The following is a 15,081-nucleotide window of genomic DNA, read 5'->3' on the forward strand; positions in this document are numbered from 1 at the left end:
TTTCAATACCAAAAATGCAGAAAGACAAAAATCTCAGAACAAAGGCAGACTTTGAACTTGAATACCTTTTAAGAAAAACTGTTATATGGTTCATATTCTTACCATTTCAACTCAGACCAAAACTTGACCCGAGACCACCACAGGCACTGGCTTGGCCTTTGGGAACCCCTGCTCTAATCAAGGATTCCAGAGTTGGAGGTCGTTCCATTCCCCAAGGTCAAATTTCTGTAAAATGTATTTGCTTCAAATTAAGAACACATTTGTGTTCCCAGTGTGCAGTGAGACACATCTACTAGATCTTTCCTCCACCCATGGTTAAAGTGGAGCAGTGAGCCACTTTTAAGCAGAGCTCTCTTCTTAAAAACATAGACTTACGTTGCTCTGCTTATTCTCTGCTGTCTCCCCTCATCTACATGGTCAAAGGCCTCTGGGTATCACACCAGCGGCTGCGTGATCCAGGACTGCCTCACCCCACCAGAATCAGGATCACATAAAAGCAACCTCCAACTCATCCCAAATACACAACCCAAGGATGGCCTCCAGCCTTACCAAACTTGAGCATTTACACAAGTCCCTCCACCTGCAATATTTGCACGCCCCCTCACCTTCCTGACATATGCCTATTCTTCCCCATCAAGTCAGCACAAGGTCACCTACTCCAGGGAGCCACCTCCTTTGCTCCCAAGGCATCGGGCACATTGTGATCTTAGAGGACTTATCACCTTGCTATAATGTCACAGTCCTGTGGACAGACTGTTCAGCTTGTATTCCCTCTTCAGGGCTTGACTCAGTAAGATACCCAGTGAATTTTTGCTGATTTATTGATTCTCCTTGTTGGCAAACGAACCTGGGCCAGCTTTTTCAACATCCTCCTTTAAGATCTTTTCAACAAACCCAGGAGATGCTCGTAAGAACTGGCAGGCTGGTTAGAAGTGAGAAAAACAGCAGGAAGCCCCTAGGATTTAGGGGCTATGTATCTGGCAAGAAAAGTACATGGGGTTTCCCAATCCTCTGAGGAGCCCCCAGATCCTTTGGTGTCACCCTTGCAAAATATCTAAGATGTACTAGCTCTGCCATCATTTACCAAAAAACAGCATTTAAAAAAAATGGGAGTTGAAAATGTCCATGATCAGGGCGCCTGGGTGGCTTGGTCGGTTAAGTGTCCGACTTCGGCTCAGGTCATGATCTCACGGTCCGTGAGTTCGAGCCCCGCGTCGGGCTCTGTGCTGACAGCTCAGAGCCTGGAGCCTGTTTCAGATTCTGTGTCTCCCTCTCTCTCTGCCCCTCCACTGTTCATTCTGTCTCTCTGTCTCAAAAGTAAACGTTAAAAAAAAAAATTAAAAAAAGAAAAGAAAATGTCCATGATCTATAAAAAAGGAATGACTTTATAGCAAAAGAAAATTATTTCAAAAAAATAAAGTGAAATTAAGGGGAAATGGGAAGAGAAAACAATTGCACGCAAAGAGATGTGGTCACTGTGTAATGTAAGCTATTGATAGCAGCAACATGAAAAAATAAAACGTAGAATGATTATAGTTTATTGGGTACATATCATGGCCCATGCACTAGGCAAAATACTTTACCTGTGCAATCTCATTTAATCCACACCACCATTCTAAAAAGCAAGGATTACTGTCCCCCAGATTATAGGCTGAGAAAGGTTAAGTAACTTCTCCAAGATCAAACAGAACTGAGAATGGAATCCAGGTCTAACAGCAAAGTCCAAAGTTAACCATACTAATGTTTTCTTTTGGGTGATATATTTTGATTAAATATTTTTATTTATTTTTTTTTTCAACGTTTATTTATTTTTGGGACAGAGAGAGACAGAGCGTGAACGGGGGAGGGGCAGAGAGAGAGGGAGACACAGAATCAGAAACAGGCTCCAGGCTCTGAGCCATCAGCCCAGAGCCTGACGCGGGGCTCGAACTCACGGACCGCGAGATCGTGACCTGGCTGAAGTCGGACGCTTAACCGACTGCGCCACCCAGGCGCCCCTTTATTTATTTTTAAAAAGTGCTTATTTTGAGACAGAGTGCATGCTGAGGAGGGGCAGAGAGAGAGGGAGAGAGAGAGAATCCCAAGCAGGTTCCATGCTGTCAGCTGTCCGTGCAGAGCCCAATATGGGGCTCAATCTCACGAACTGCGTGATCATGACCTGAACTGAAATCAAGAGTCAGAAGCTTAACTGACTGAGCCACCCAGGCACCTCCTGACTAAATATTTTTAAATTGCAGTAAAATATAATTGAATTCTTAACTTAGTACACAGGGTATTCAGAACATGTCTGGATCTGAAGGCCCAGACCTCCCAGGCCTGAGGGCCCACCAAGCAGTCCAGCCTGGAACAGCAAACACATAGACAGCACCCAGGCCCATCCTAAATGGCCTTTGTGTTGTTTTTAATAAACTAAACCATCAGCTTCCCCTCTCATGATTTAGCTGTCTTCCTAAAGTTCAGATCACATGGTAAAGCTCAAAGAGCTAATTCCCTTCATCCAGTCATTTCCTAAGAACCAGTAACAGACTAATCACTTACTTTGTAGAATGGGCCAGGGGTGCCTGGGTGGCTCAGTCAGTTAAGCATCTGACTTCTGCTCAGGTCATGATCTCGCGGTTTGTGAGCTTTGAGCCCCGCGTCAGGCTCTGTGCTGACAGCTCAGAGCCTGGAGCCTCCTTCGGATTCTGTGTCTCCCTCTCCTTCTGCCCCTCCCCCGCTCATGCTCTCTCTCTCTCTCTCTCTCTCTCTCAAAAATCAGCAAACATTAAAAAAAAAAAAATTTAAATGGGCCAAGGGTATTAATAGGCAGCTGACAGAAAAGGAAATATAAATGGCCCAAATCACTTTTTATAATGTTTATTCACCCATTGGGGAAATGCAAAAACTATAGAAACCCATCTCACTGGCCAAAATCAGAAAGCTCTGGAACACATGGAGAGAGCTCTCACACGCTGGTGGCTGTGGCTGCTGGAATGAGCTCCTCCGTGGAGAGCAATTCAGCAACACCCATCACTACTGCACATACTCTTGGACTCAGGAGTTCCACTCCTGGGAACTCATCCTTCAGACTGACCTGCAGGTGCAAAATAATCCATATACGCCATTTATTGCATCAACGGTTATAATTGCAAAGGACTGGAAACAGCCCAAGGGGCCTGGTTAAGCAGACTGTGGTACATCCACACACCCAGGCACCCCTGAACAAGAATGGGGACACTCTTTCAGTATGGCCATGGAACCCTTCAGAATGTACTGTGAAAAAAAACCAGACAAGAAGGCAGCCTCTGGGGAGGGGAGGTGGCGGCTGGGGCAGTAGACTTCACTGAGGACTCTTCAACACCTTTTGAATTTTGAACCATATGAAATATTCAGAAAAACAAAATACATATTGAAGCTTTCCTCCATTACTAAAGGTTCTGGCTTAGCTCTAACTAGGTGAGTTATCGTACATGCTCTCTCCTGCAGTATATATGGCCTTATAGAACTCTCGAGCAAAACCATGGAGACAGAGTCAGTGACTACATCAGCAGGGGCTCTGCCCCTCTGCCAGGGTCACCCGGGGCCCACACTTCCTCCCTCTGTCCACAGGTGGCACCAGGAGGACTGCCACCCTGGACAGATGGTGGTGGCCTGGGAAGCCCCGGGGCCTCAGGCTGCGGACCAAGAGTCAAAGAAACAGGCAGTCACAAGTAAGTAACATAAAATAGAAACTAACTTTATTTCTCTGGAAGAAGCAGGTATCCATAGCTGGGGCAGCAACTTTGGCGACACGGGCTGGTAGGAAAACACAGAACAGCACAGGGGAGGAGCTGGGTCAAAGAGGAAGCACTGGTATCCCTCCAGGGCAGCTGCCCCCTTGGTCTCCTTCCAACCCTGGGCCCTTGGGCCCTGGTCCCTGCCAGAAAACACTCTGGCACCCTCGCTCTGCTTCCTGAGCCACTCAGGGCTATTTCCAGGCACAAGATCCTAAGACCAGCCTAGTCCCATAACATATCCATGGTGAGGCCACAAGTCACATTCTCTCCGACACCCTAAATGCCCTCCAGGGGATCCCTGGAGAAGGGCCCTACCCTGGGGAGGGCTTGCTGGGTGCTGGTCCACCTTTCTGTGTGGCCAACACATCCTCCCTGCACGAGTCAAGCCCGGCTTCCCCACCGGCAGAGCATGGAAACACACTCCGGCCACAGGCCCAACCAGGGGCTGGAGCCAGAAAGCAGGTCAGCTGCAGGGCCTGCTGAGGCGGCCACCAGACCTGCCTTCATGGGGTTCCTTCCCACCCCTTGGCTAAGGGCACCAAGAGCTGATCCAAATTTGCAGGGACAGCACTGGGTAAGGGAGGGACAGCAAGGCGGGGCTCCCAGTCTCCTGCTGCCTTGGCTTTGCTCTGCCACGGCAAGTGGCAGCAGGTCCTCCAGGCCTGGGCAGGTCTTCTCCCCACCCTTGTCAGATGGACAGGCTCAAGTGATTCCTTCAGGGCAGACCCTCTGGCTCTTCAGACACCTCAGCGCCTAAAGGACGGGAAACAACGAGAAAGCCCCTCTATCAATACAGGGGCTGATTCAACAGAGTGTCTAGAGTGCGTGGGCACAGGAGGGCCTCTTGGTGGTGGGCTAATCGGTTGAAAAGTCAGCAATGATTTTGGAACTTACCATCCTGGGATGCCTTTTTCTCTTTAATTAAAAAAAGAGAGAGAACAGCACTACTGAGTATTAGACTATCAGAGGGCAATAGGCACGGTAAAGCCTAAGTTTCTTCGGATGCAAATTAGTAAGAATCACCACAAGTTAACAGCTGACACTCGGTGATGGTGTCCCATGTGCCAGACGCTTGCTGTGTGATTTGACAGATGCATCCCTCGTTTCTTCTAGTCATTTCTATGAGGTAGATACTGTCATTTGTACAGATTTCCCCCCCCCCCTAAGTTATCTCTACTCCCAATGTGGAGCTAAAACTCACGACCCCGAGATCATACTCTCTACTGACTGAGCCAGCCAGGCCCTCATTAGTACACATTTTACAGATGAGGATGGAGAGGTCGGGAAACCTGCCCAAGCTGACTCCGTCCCTGAGCGGAAGGCTGGGCTCTAATTCCAGCTATCTGCTGCCAGGGCCCACCAGCTCCAAAACCCCCCACCCACCAGCGTCCCTCCGAGGACAATGCTGGGATCTACCCATATCTCTACCTCTGACTTGATACAATTCTCATTTATGATGTATATATTTACATTTATACTACAGATCATTTGTATCATTTGTTACATGTCCACATACAAATTTTTAACAGGAAAGTAATGGGATTATTTTTGGTTAAGCGTTCCATTAAAATGGCATTAAAACTTTAAACTGAAATATGAAATGGAGAGGTGAGAAATATGTTGAAATCACTGAGCCCTAAACTGCTGCTCCCTGACGCAGGTTCAAGGGTGCTGTGTGGGGTTAGGAAGCAAGCCCCCACAAGGGGAAGAGGCTCCAGTGCCCTCTCTTTACTTATTAGTTCCTTTGCACCAAGTGGCTACAAAGTCTAAATGCACTGAGGAGAAACTGTTTTCACCCAGAACTGCCTGCATCCCAGGGTGGGGGCTGCCTTCCCTCCTCCCAGCTGGGCAGCTCTGTGTCTCCCGGCCCTGCGAGGCCCTCGAGGCGTGGGGCTCTCTTCTAGGGGGGTATGCTCCCCGAGGGGCTCACTCACTTGTGGTGGGCGGGGCCGCAGGAGCCCAGGAGGTGGCAGCCTGCCTGCTCCAGGTTCCAGTCACACATCTCCAGCACCTTGTGGCACTCGCTTCGCGGCCGCAGACCCAACCCAAAGAGCTGCTCCACCTGAGGAGCAGAGGGTGGTGCCATGGGACACACTGGGGCTGAAGGGCACCGGCCAAGGTAGGGGCAGAGGAGAGCCAGAGGCAGGATAGTAGGGAGGGGCAAAAAGAGGTGAGAGCGGCAGAACCAGTCTTCAGGGTCCCTGAAAGCCAGAGTGGGCAGGAGGTGGTGGTACCTTCAGATACTGGGCAGCCCTCTGCACGCTCCAGCTGTGACTCTGCAGGGCCGCCTGGCACTCCTCTGTGGTCACCCCATGCACCATGGCCTGCAGCTGGGCACACCCACCCACCTACCCATCAGCACCGCTTGGGCCCATTCCTCCCGGGCCCTTGGGCCCCTGCCCCTCCAACCAGCAGCCAGGCCCAGTACTCACCATCTGGATCTTGTCTGTTGGTCGTCCAGCCTCTGGCCCGTCCCCAGGGCAGCCCCTCTGTGGCAGCCGTGCAGTGGCCCTCAGGGCTGGTGGCCGGACCCCTGGGTTACTGTTGTTGGTGGAGAAGTTGGCCTTGGGGTCTGGGGCAGCCTGGGGCATTGGTCGAACAGTGGCAGTGGGGGCGGCAGGGGCTGGGGTGCTGGGTGGGGGCAGCAGCAGGGGCACAGGCAGGGGGGCCGGCTCTTCAGGGCTTTGGGCCTCACGCAGGAAGCGCTGGTAGCGTTCCAGGTAGGGTGGGCGCTCGGGCAGCAGGTAATAGTGGGTGTTGCTGACCTTCTTGCCATCACGGACGATGGGTAGGATGCAGGGACCAGCCCGTGGGCCGGGTGCCTGGATCACTTGTGGTGCAGCATACTTGGGGTCTGAGGCAAAGCTCTGGGTGGTGGGCATGGTCTTCCCAGGTGAGCTTGAGAGCCGGGGCGGCAGCGGGGAGCTTCCAGGTGGTACCAGGGGGCTAGGGGTCCTCGAGCCTTGAGGGGACAGGGGCTCCCGGGGAGGCACCCGGGGAGGGGAGGCAGGTCCAGGCCACCGCCCTATCTCCTCCTCACCTGAGGGGGCTGGAGACAGCTCACCGCGTGGGCGAGTGGGCCTCGGGGGGATGGGCACCCGGGGGGGCACCTGGGGCTTGTCCTCACCCGCTGGGGCTGGGCCAGGTGAAGGGACCAGGGAGCCAGCCGGGACCCGCAGCTGCCGCATGCACTCCTGCTGCAGCGCCTGGAAGATCTGTGCGGTCTGGGCCGAGCTGGGCGGCTTGCTCCCACCCTGGGGTGGGAGGAACAGATTGTCCTCCAGGGGAGGGAGGAGCTGCGCCTGCTCAGGCACAAAGGCATAATTGGTTTCACCCTGGCTGGGCCCAGCACAGACCCCTGCAGCCACCAGGGTGCTGTTGATGGAGCAGACTTCAAAGTCGTCCTCATCCTGGGCCACATCGTCGTAGGCAGGAGGCGGGGGCAGCGGGCGGGCATCCCAGTCCACCACAGGTGTGGGATGCAGGGGCCGGGGCAGTGCCCGAGTGGGGCTCTGCGGTGGAGTCTTGTCCAGCAAGGAGCAGGCATCCATGGCCAGCTGTGCCAGTGAGGGTGCACAGGGCCGGGGGGCGGGGACGACGGGCTCCTCGCCGAAGTCAATGAGCGTGACCTCGCTCCCGCCGCCACGCCCTGCCTTGGTGCCCGGCACCCGAGCTGAGGGCTTCGCCAGCCACAGCCCACGGGTCAGGCCTGGTTTCCGGAGGCCCAGCCTCTTGAAGTCGCTGGACAGAGGGTCCTGGTCCTCACTCACTGGGTCGTAGGTTGGCTCTAGGATAGAGAGGGAGATCCTAACGAGAAGGCAGTGTCAGGGGGACGGGAAGAAAGACAAGTGTCTTCCACCAACTCCCCACTCCTAATGCCCCCAGAGGTTAGCCCTCAGCTGCCAAAATTCTCAAGGCACACCAACCCTATTCACACGGGAGGACAGGACCTGCTCTCGACGCCATGAGCTCTTCACACAGGCTAATGAGCCCCTGCCTCCATCTCAGCTAGAGCAAGCAACACCCCACACCTGCCTGCCTAATACCCCAACACAACACATTAAGACCCCAGGTATCCCGGGCTCCTGGGCCTGGTTGGTAATCCCTTGCCCCCACTCCGTTATGGCACACAGCACACCACTAGTGCAGGCAGCGGGCTATGGGCAATCCTCCACCATTAAGGGCAACAGGAGCTGTCCTTGGAAGAGCACAGAGCTCCTGACTAGCCACCACGAAAGCCCAGACACAGCCTCTGCAGGCCCCAAAGGGAGTGGAGCAGGGCCAGGTGACGGTGGAGAGGGGGGACCAGGACCACACAATTGCTCCAGGAGCCCAGGTGTTTGCAAGGCGGGGGAGAGGCAGGCATGCTGGGCCAGGTTAGCGGCACGAGCTCACAGCACACATCCCACCTCCCCTCCCGCCCGGCCAGCCCACCAGGGCTCTGTACCTTTCAGAAGGAGAGGAGGAATGAGAGGAGAGAGGGGGCGGGGGCAGGGGCCAAGGCATCGAGAGCAGCCCCACTTACTCTGAGCGAAGATGGCAGGCTGAGGTGGGCGAGGTGGAGGCTCCCCTGCAAGAAAGGCCATGCGGAGAGTAGAGGGGACAGAGCGGGAGAGACAGAGAACAGGGGAGGGAAGACAGCCAGACAAGAGGGCAGAGTGTGGAGAGAGACAGAGAGAGGGCAGTGAATAGGAGTGAGTGGACATACACACCCAAGAGCAATGGGAAGCAATGGGGTGGCAGGATGGGGAAAAACGGGTTCCGGAACAACAGGCACAGGATCCGGGAGATGGATGAGGCTCCTGGCCAACATGAAGCCCGTGGGGTGGTTTTGGCTTGGGAGAGGACAGCAGGATTAGGGGGGGGGTGAGGAAAGCCAGGATCTGAGCACGGCGGGAAGGAGGGAGGAGGGAAGCTGAGGTGGGCAGGCCAACACAGGACGGCCGAGGATGCCCACCTCGGCGGATACAGCTGCTTCTCATCTTCCACCCCACACCCAGCCAGAGCCGGGTCACAGCTGTCCCCCGGCAGCCCTGGCCCAACTGTCCCAGAGCCAGAACAGCCAGCTCAGAGTGCCTGCACAAGACAGTGCCTTTTCCTGGGCAGCTGATGAACTAGGGGGCACTGGGGAGCCAGGCTCTTACTTTTCACCCTTCCTAGATGTTGGGTGGGTCGGGAGGTGCTCAGTTCCACGCTCAGCAGGTCAGGAGGGTCCATGGGGTTTCCCAGGTACAGTCTGTGGGGAGAGAACCGGGTCAGAGGGTGGGGGCTAGGGGAAGGGTGTGGTGTGGTGACGGTCGTGGGGAACCTCAGGAAGAGATGCCCGGGGTCAGGCAGAGAACAAAACCCTGAGTGCATGTAGGGGACCATCTTGTCCAAGCCCCGCACAGACTTGGGTCTGGAGCACAGGACGTGCGATTCCCCGAAGACCGTACTCAGGGAGGGTGTAATGGAGAGAGGGCAGAGACAGAACTGACTGCAGGGTGAAAGGCTTGGACTGAAGGGGCTCCAACAATACCCTACAAAGGCAGAGCTGGCCCTCCATTACCGCCATGGCACCCAACCCACGTCTAGCAGCCACCTGCGGCACACTCTCTTCTGTCCTGCCGGGCCCGGTCCCCTGTCGGGGTGTGTAGGAGGCACCCTTCTGCCCCGCTGCCAGGTGGGAGAGGGGCTGGGCCACTTGCCCTGCTCCCGATTCACCCTCTCTGAATTCACCCTCCCGATTCAGCCTGTGCTGACTGTCAGGCCTTGGGACTTAGTCACTGAGCTGATGAAAGCCTGGAGGAATGGGGCTGGGCTGGCCGCAGCACGCCAGCAGCAGGGCAGAGGGTGCCGGGCCACCTTCTGGAGGGCGTCTACACACCTCGCCCCAATTCCCACAGGCCCGTGCTGGCTCACACCAGCTACTCTCCCAGGGCTTCGGGTTCTGGTGTGTGGGGGCAAGAGGGCAGGCCTGCTTCACTGTGCCTCTCAGGGCAGAACCGAATGTCAGGGGAAGTCAGAGGAGAAAGGGCTGCCTCGAAGCCTCCTGGGGCCAGAAGAGAGGCATGAAGCCTGGGCTGAGGAGCTGCCAGGTGGCTCGCTGGGGTAGGGCACCCAGGAAGTGACTAATTCTTCTCCTCTGTGTCCTCCGCAGAGGACAGGTCCCCAGTGACCTCATCCTTTCACTTAAAGGAGACTGAACCCCCTGCCAGGTAGAGAGTGAGCACGCAGGGGCAGGGGGTGTTGCCTAACCTTCCTCCTGGGCTTTCCCCACAGGGAGCTCTTTCTCTGGGCCCCCAGCTCACCCCCTGGCACCTGTACACACCCCAGGGCTTGACCCAGCAGGCTCCATCTCCCAGACTCTACACAAACACTAGGGGGCATGACAGAAACCCTCCTGCTGAACTCATTCCAGAGGCTGTTCTCAAGTCCATGTTCCTAAGGTCGGTGTTCTGGGGGGGTTCCACCAAACAGAAGTGTGCCTCCATCCTCTGAAGCTCCTAACCTCAGTTCTGCCTACAGGGAACAGCTTTCGGGCAATAAGAGACCCTCTGCCCTATTGTTGTGACAAGGACCTTGGCAGTGAGAGCCTGCATGCCCAGGGAGGAGCTGCTGACTCTGGAGCCACAGGTGACCCCCACCCCCACAAATGCACTCACTCATCAATCTTGTCGGGGAAGCCCCAGCAGTGGCGGGGGTCACTGTCGCCATGTCCCGTGTGGATGAAGCTATTCTGCAGGGGTTGGCTGATGTCCTGGGCTGAAAGGCCAGCCACGGAGGTCACCACGTTGCGAGGAAAGGGTCCCACACACAGTGTCCGGGTGTTCTGTCCACGCCACCAGTAATTCTCAGCCCTGCTCAACAGAGATGACATGGTGAACACCAGGGTGTGTGAGGTGGCCCCAGGGAGTGGGACCCTTTTCATTCCAAGCTCTCTCCAGCCAGAATATATCTGACTATCTTGGCAGGAGGGGACCCAAGGGCTATGGCTCTGAGACCAGGCTGGTTTGTCATCAGCCTGCCTGCCCCACGACCTGTCACTCTCCCAGTACAGGGCCTGTCTGTTTACACACACCTTACCCTAAGACACTTAGGTGGGTCAGACAACCTTTTCCGGCAGTTTACAAATAAGCAGATAGGTTACAAATAAGTGACAGGACTTGCCTACAGTTCCCAGACAGATCATAGCAGACTCAGGATTCAAATTTGGCTGTTAGTCTGCAGCTACCACCCTTCCTATAAATCTGCCTTGCCTCCCTCCTCCCTGGCAAGGCCTGTACCCCTACCCTCTGGACACCTGACCTTGCTATTCAGCCCAGTTCCCGGGCATCCTGAGCTATAGAGGCCAAGGGAACACCATGGCCTTAGCACTGGGCTTGGAGCCAAGCCCCCCAACCACACTCTGTCTCCTGCATGCAGCCCCTTGTGAGTTTGGAAGCACTGCAAGCAACCCACGCCTTCCCATCACCAGTTTTTGTATCTCCAGTGTCTTCCACCACCTCTAGGCAGGGCTGTGGGACCTGTGCCCTTAACCCCGGTCATCTCCTGGGGAGTTCTACTCTTGTCTTAAATAAGGGGTCTATAAGGGGACCCAGCCTCCCAGTGCAGCTGGACTGTGGGACCACCCCCCCCCCACTCTGATCTCAGACACAGAACCTCTACTGACATAGCCTAAGCCTGAGCCTGGGGTGGGGGTTGGGGTAGGATGGTGCCCTCCTGGACACTTCAAGTGGCAGGATGCAGCTCCTTTGTCTGCCACTAGGATCGCTCACACCAGACGACATGGGCAGAATCTGAGCTAAGGCAGAGGTAGTGCAGCCTCATGCTGCTGTGGTGGACACATGCACACACCCAGTCAACCCCCACCTGGGCAGCCAGGAGCATCAAGGTCTCCTCCAAACTGGAGCCAGACCACAGGGACCAAGGGCGGATGGAGGCTGAGCTCCTGGACCCTCCTCCATGAGGTGACATGGCCCATTGGGGCAGCACGACCTCAATCAGTCTGCTCTGGAGATCACAAGTCAAACCCCATGAGCACAGCAGTGCTTGGGAAGCCAAGAGGTGGGGCGGCAGAGGGCTAGGAGCCCAGCCTCCCCATAAACAGGGCCGCTGACCAGCCTACCACCAGACACAGCAGCCCTGTGATTACACCCTGCCCTAGGGTGGGAAGGGCAGGAAAGGAAGCAAGAAGGGAGGACAACACCCAGGAAGGGACAAAGCCCATCGGAAAACAGCAGGGCTGTTCCGAGAAGAGAACGTCCCCTAGCACCCCAGTCCCAGGGACTGGCTGAGGTCGAGAGCCTCCCATGAAGCAGGGTGAAGAGGGATGCCTGACACCAGGGGACCCCCTCCTGCTCTCTGCACCCCCCCACCCCTGCACCCAATGGCTCCCTGGGTTCTGCGTAACCCTTTACAGACCTTCTAAACACCAACCCCAGGCTGGACATTGGACTCTGCTCTCCACACCTCTTCAGAGGTGCTCATTAACCTGGGTGAGAGAGGTAACCGAGGCAGAGAGATAGTTCAAAGTAGAATGGAAGTATGTCCAAGGCCAGTTCCACCCTGTGACCCTGTCTTCCCTGTGTCGACCCTGAGCAAGGCCAGACTGGCAGGTCACTCCCTCCACCCCCTTCCTTTTGCCAGCACAGCCGAACACACAGGGGCTCCTTTGGACCCACTTCTGAGAGTGAGAGATGCCAACCCACCTCCCTTTATTATAGGTATGGCCGAGGCAAGAGCCTCCAGGACTGCTGGGAGTCCCGACATCACTTCCCAAAAGATCTGTGCTACTAGGGGAGGGGAGCTGGAGGGCAGGGCAAGTGTAAGACAGACACCCTCGGAAGCAGCATCCTCTCGACAAGGCTCAAATGTAAGTCTTGAGATGGCCAATGCTATATCGTGCTGCCTACCTGTGCCCCTCTGAGAATCAGTAGGGCCGAAGTACCAGCAGCTCAGAGAGGACTGAGGCCACCCTCCCCACCCTCCTGCACTGGCCACACCCGCTCCCCCTCCTTGAACAGGCCAGAGTCTCCATAGCAATGGGAGGGCTAGGCCTACCATGGGCAGACACTGCAGTGAGGACAGAAGTCCCTGGGGGAACAGGAGAAGGGGCCAGCACCTCCAGCACGAACTCTCTATTTCCTGCTACCTGTCAGTATCCTGGGACAAGTACAAAGTGGAGTGGCACCAGGGAAGCCAAGGCCTGAGCTGAGAACATGCCGCAGGCTGCCCCTGCTCTATTTGGGACCAGCTTCTGGAAATCTCAGACCTCTGTCCCACTCCTGGTCTAAAGTAGTCCAGAAATGGCTGATAAATGTTGCTTGACTATTCTGCTCAAAACCCCACCCCACTCACTTCTCTCTGAGAGACCCAGGCAACCCCTGGTTTTGAGAGACAACCTAGGCCCTTGCATGCCCCTCCCCTACCTACCACTGGGAGCAGAGGCTCCAGGCACCAGGCCAGACCAGGCCAAGGCCCAGAAGATGGACTTCAAAACCTCTGTCTCCCTTCTCTAGATCTATAAAAATGGAACATGAAACAGCTGCCAGCCATCCTAATTTCCAAGTAAGAACCCATGGAAAAGACCCAAGTCATCATTTGTCCTTCCATCTAGACAGCACCTCACAGGCTCAGCAAAACATCTAGGTGTCCTGTCTCTGCCCACCGCCTGCTACCCTGAGAAACACAGCCTACAGAACCAATCAGAGCCAGGGACAAGGGGGCTCTCAGACTCCACTTGGAAACAAACACTGGCACGGCTTCCGCAAGAGGAGTCCAAGGCTGACAGATGAGCAGAAACAGAGCAGAGAGCCAGGCTAAGAGGAGACACAGAAACAGAGACCCACACGTACAAGCCCAGACCCAAAAAGACACACACGAACAGAGAGCCCCTCCACTAGGAGACATGGAGACAGAGTCAGCCAAACAAACATAGAGACATCTGGGCACTGAAAAAACAAGGGGGCAGAGTTAAAGCTCTGGTACCATCTGCATACAGGCCTACCCCCAAAGCCTCACCAGCTGTTGTGGCCTCCTGCCCCTCACCTCCCACCTCCTGAGCAGCTCCAGGAACCAAGAGCAGGCACTGTGGTCCAAGTCGGCCGTGGCCCTGGAGGAGGAGCCCAGCAAGCCCACACTAGCAGGCAGCTGCGGAGCCAGCAGCCCAGGCCAACCGGAGGCTGTGACGCAAGGGCAGGGCAGGGCACGACCACAGTGCCTCCCAAGAGGAGCGGCTCCCCTGGGGCCCCACCTGTTGCCCGCCTAGCTCTGGTGGTAACCCAGGGTGCCAGCTCCAGAGACACACACCCCAGGAACACAAGAAGCAACTGAGTCACCCACTGGGGACCACTGGGTCCCCACTGAGAGCAAGGGATGGGGGAGGTAAAGACCTGAGGGCTACGGTGCACAAGATGGGTCAGGTTCAAGGTCCTCCTGCTCTTGTAGGTAGGAATGGATATAGGTCCAGACTTCTGAATTAACACCCTGCCATGCCCCTCTAGACGGGCCCTCACCCTAATCTTCCTATTTCTGGAATGCGCCCCAGTCCCTTGTCTGGCTCCTCAGCCCCAAACCCACAGACTGTCTTCCTTCCTGTCCCCTGAGCCTCTCTCCATCTAAAAGCTTTCTGCTTTCGTTTACCACCAACTCCCCAAACTTCACCCCCACAACTTGTTGGTTTGTCATTCATATTCTCAGACTGGGCCCAAAGGCTAGGCAAGCCCTGGCCTGGGGAAGAGGTGCTGGGGCCACAGTGAGGGTAGGTCATGTTCCTCCACAACCAGCTTGGGCTCCAGGGCCTACCCTATCACTCTGACCAAACGCAGAAGCTCTCCCCTCTCACCAACACCCCATGAGGCACAGACTGAATGAACTAAAGGCCCCAGACCCCCAGACCTGAAGCCCAGGTAGAAAGGGCTCTGTAGGAAGCGAACCCTGTCCTCATCCCTGCCTGGCTCTGAGTCAGAGGAGCTGGGACCACAGGGGATTTCCTCTGCCTTGCTCCTCTTCCTGGTCCTCCATGCTCACCCCCTACCCCAAAGGCACCTCGACCCCGCCCTGCCCCAACCAGTTCCTTGGCAGCCCTGGGGATCAGATAACAGAGGGTGGGGTGAGTGGTGGGTAGGGCCTCCTTAGCAGAAGGGCTTGAATGGGGGCTACAGGTAGGAGACATGACTCAGGAGATGCTGCCTGGAGGCAGAGACGTGTGTCCCAGGTGTCTGGGCAGGGGCGGGTAAGGAATGGGGACTGGGGACAAAGGAGCCCAGGTGGGCAGCCCAGCAGAAAATGGAGGGGAGCCCCAGGAGGCGACAGTGGGGCTCAGTGGGAGGGCAGAGACTGCCAG

General features: G+C 55.8%; 1 protein-coding gene across 26 annotated transcripts in view; it reads right to left on the reverse strand.

Moving 5' to 3' along the window:
- Positions 1–3,694: 3,694 nt before the first annotated feature.
- TNK2 (tyrosine kinase non receptor 2) overlaps positions 3,695–15,081 on the reverse strand; it is a 45,797-nt gene continuing 34,410 nt past the window's right edge. For 7 of the 26 annotated variants that reach the window (XM_045502424.1, XM_045502443.1, XM_045502418.1 and 4 more), the window contains 7 exons: positions 10,400–10,594; positions 8,900–8,991; positions 8,203–8,325; positions 6,188–7,542; positions 5,990–6,085; positions 5,690–5,817; positions 3,695–4,508 (listed from right to left, as the gene is read on the reverse strand). In XM_045502424.1, the coding sequence (XP_045358380.1) occupies positions 4,502–4,508; positions 5,690–5,817; positions 5,990–6,085; positions 6,188–7,542; positions 8,203–8,325; positions 8,900–8,991; positions 10,400–10,594 (1,996 nt within the window). In that variant the 3' untranslated portion in view covers positions 3,695–4,501. The other 19 variants (XM_045502442.1, XM_045502431.1, XM_045502432.1 and 16 more) reach the window with 10 other exon arrangements.

Source organism: Leopardus geoffroyi, chromosome C2 (genome assembly GCF_018350155.1).
Source record: "Leopardus geoffroyi isolate Oge1 chromosome C2, O.geoffroyi_Oge1_pat1.0, whole genome shotgun sequence".
Lineage (NCBI taxonomy): Eukaryota > Metazoa > Chordata > Mammalia > Carnivora > Felidae > Leopardus > Leopardus geoffroyi.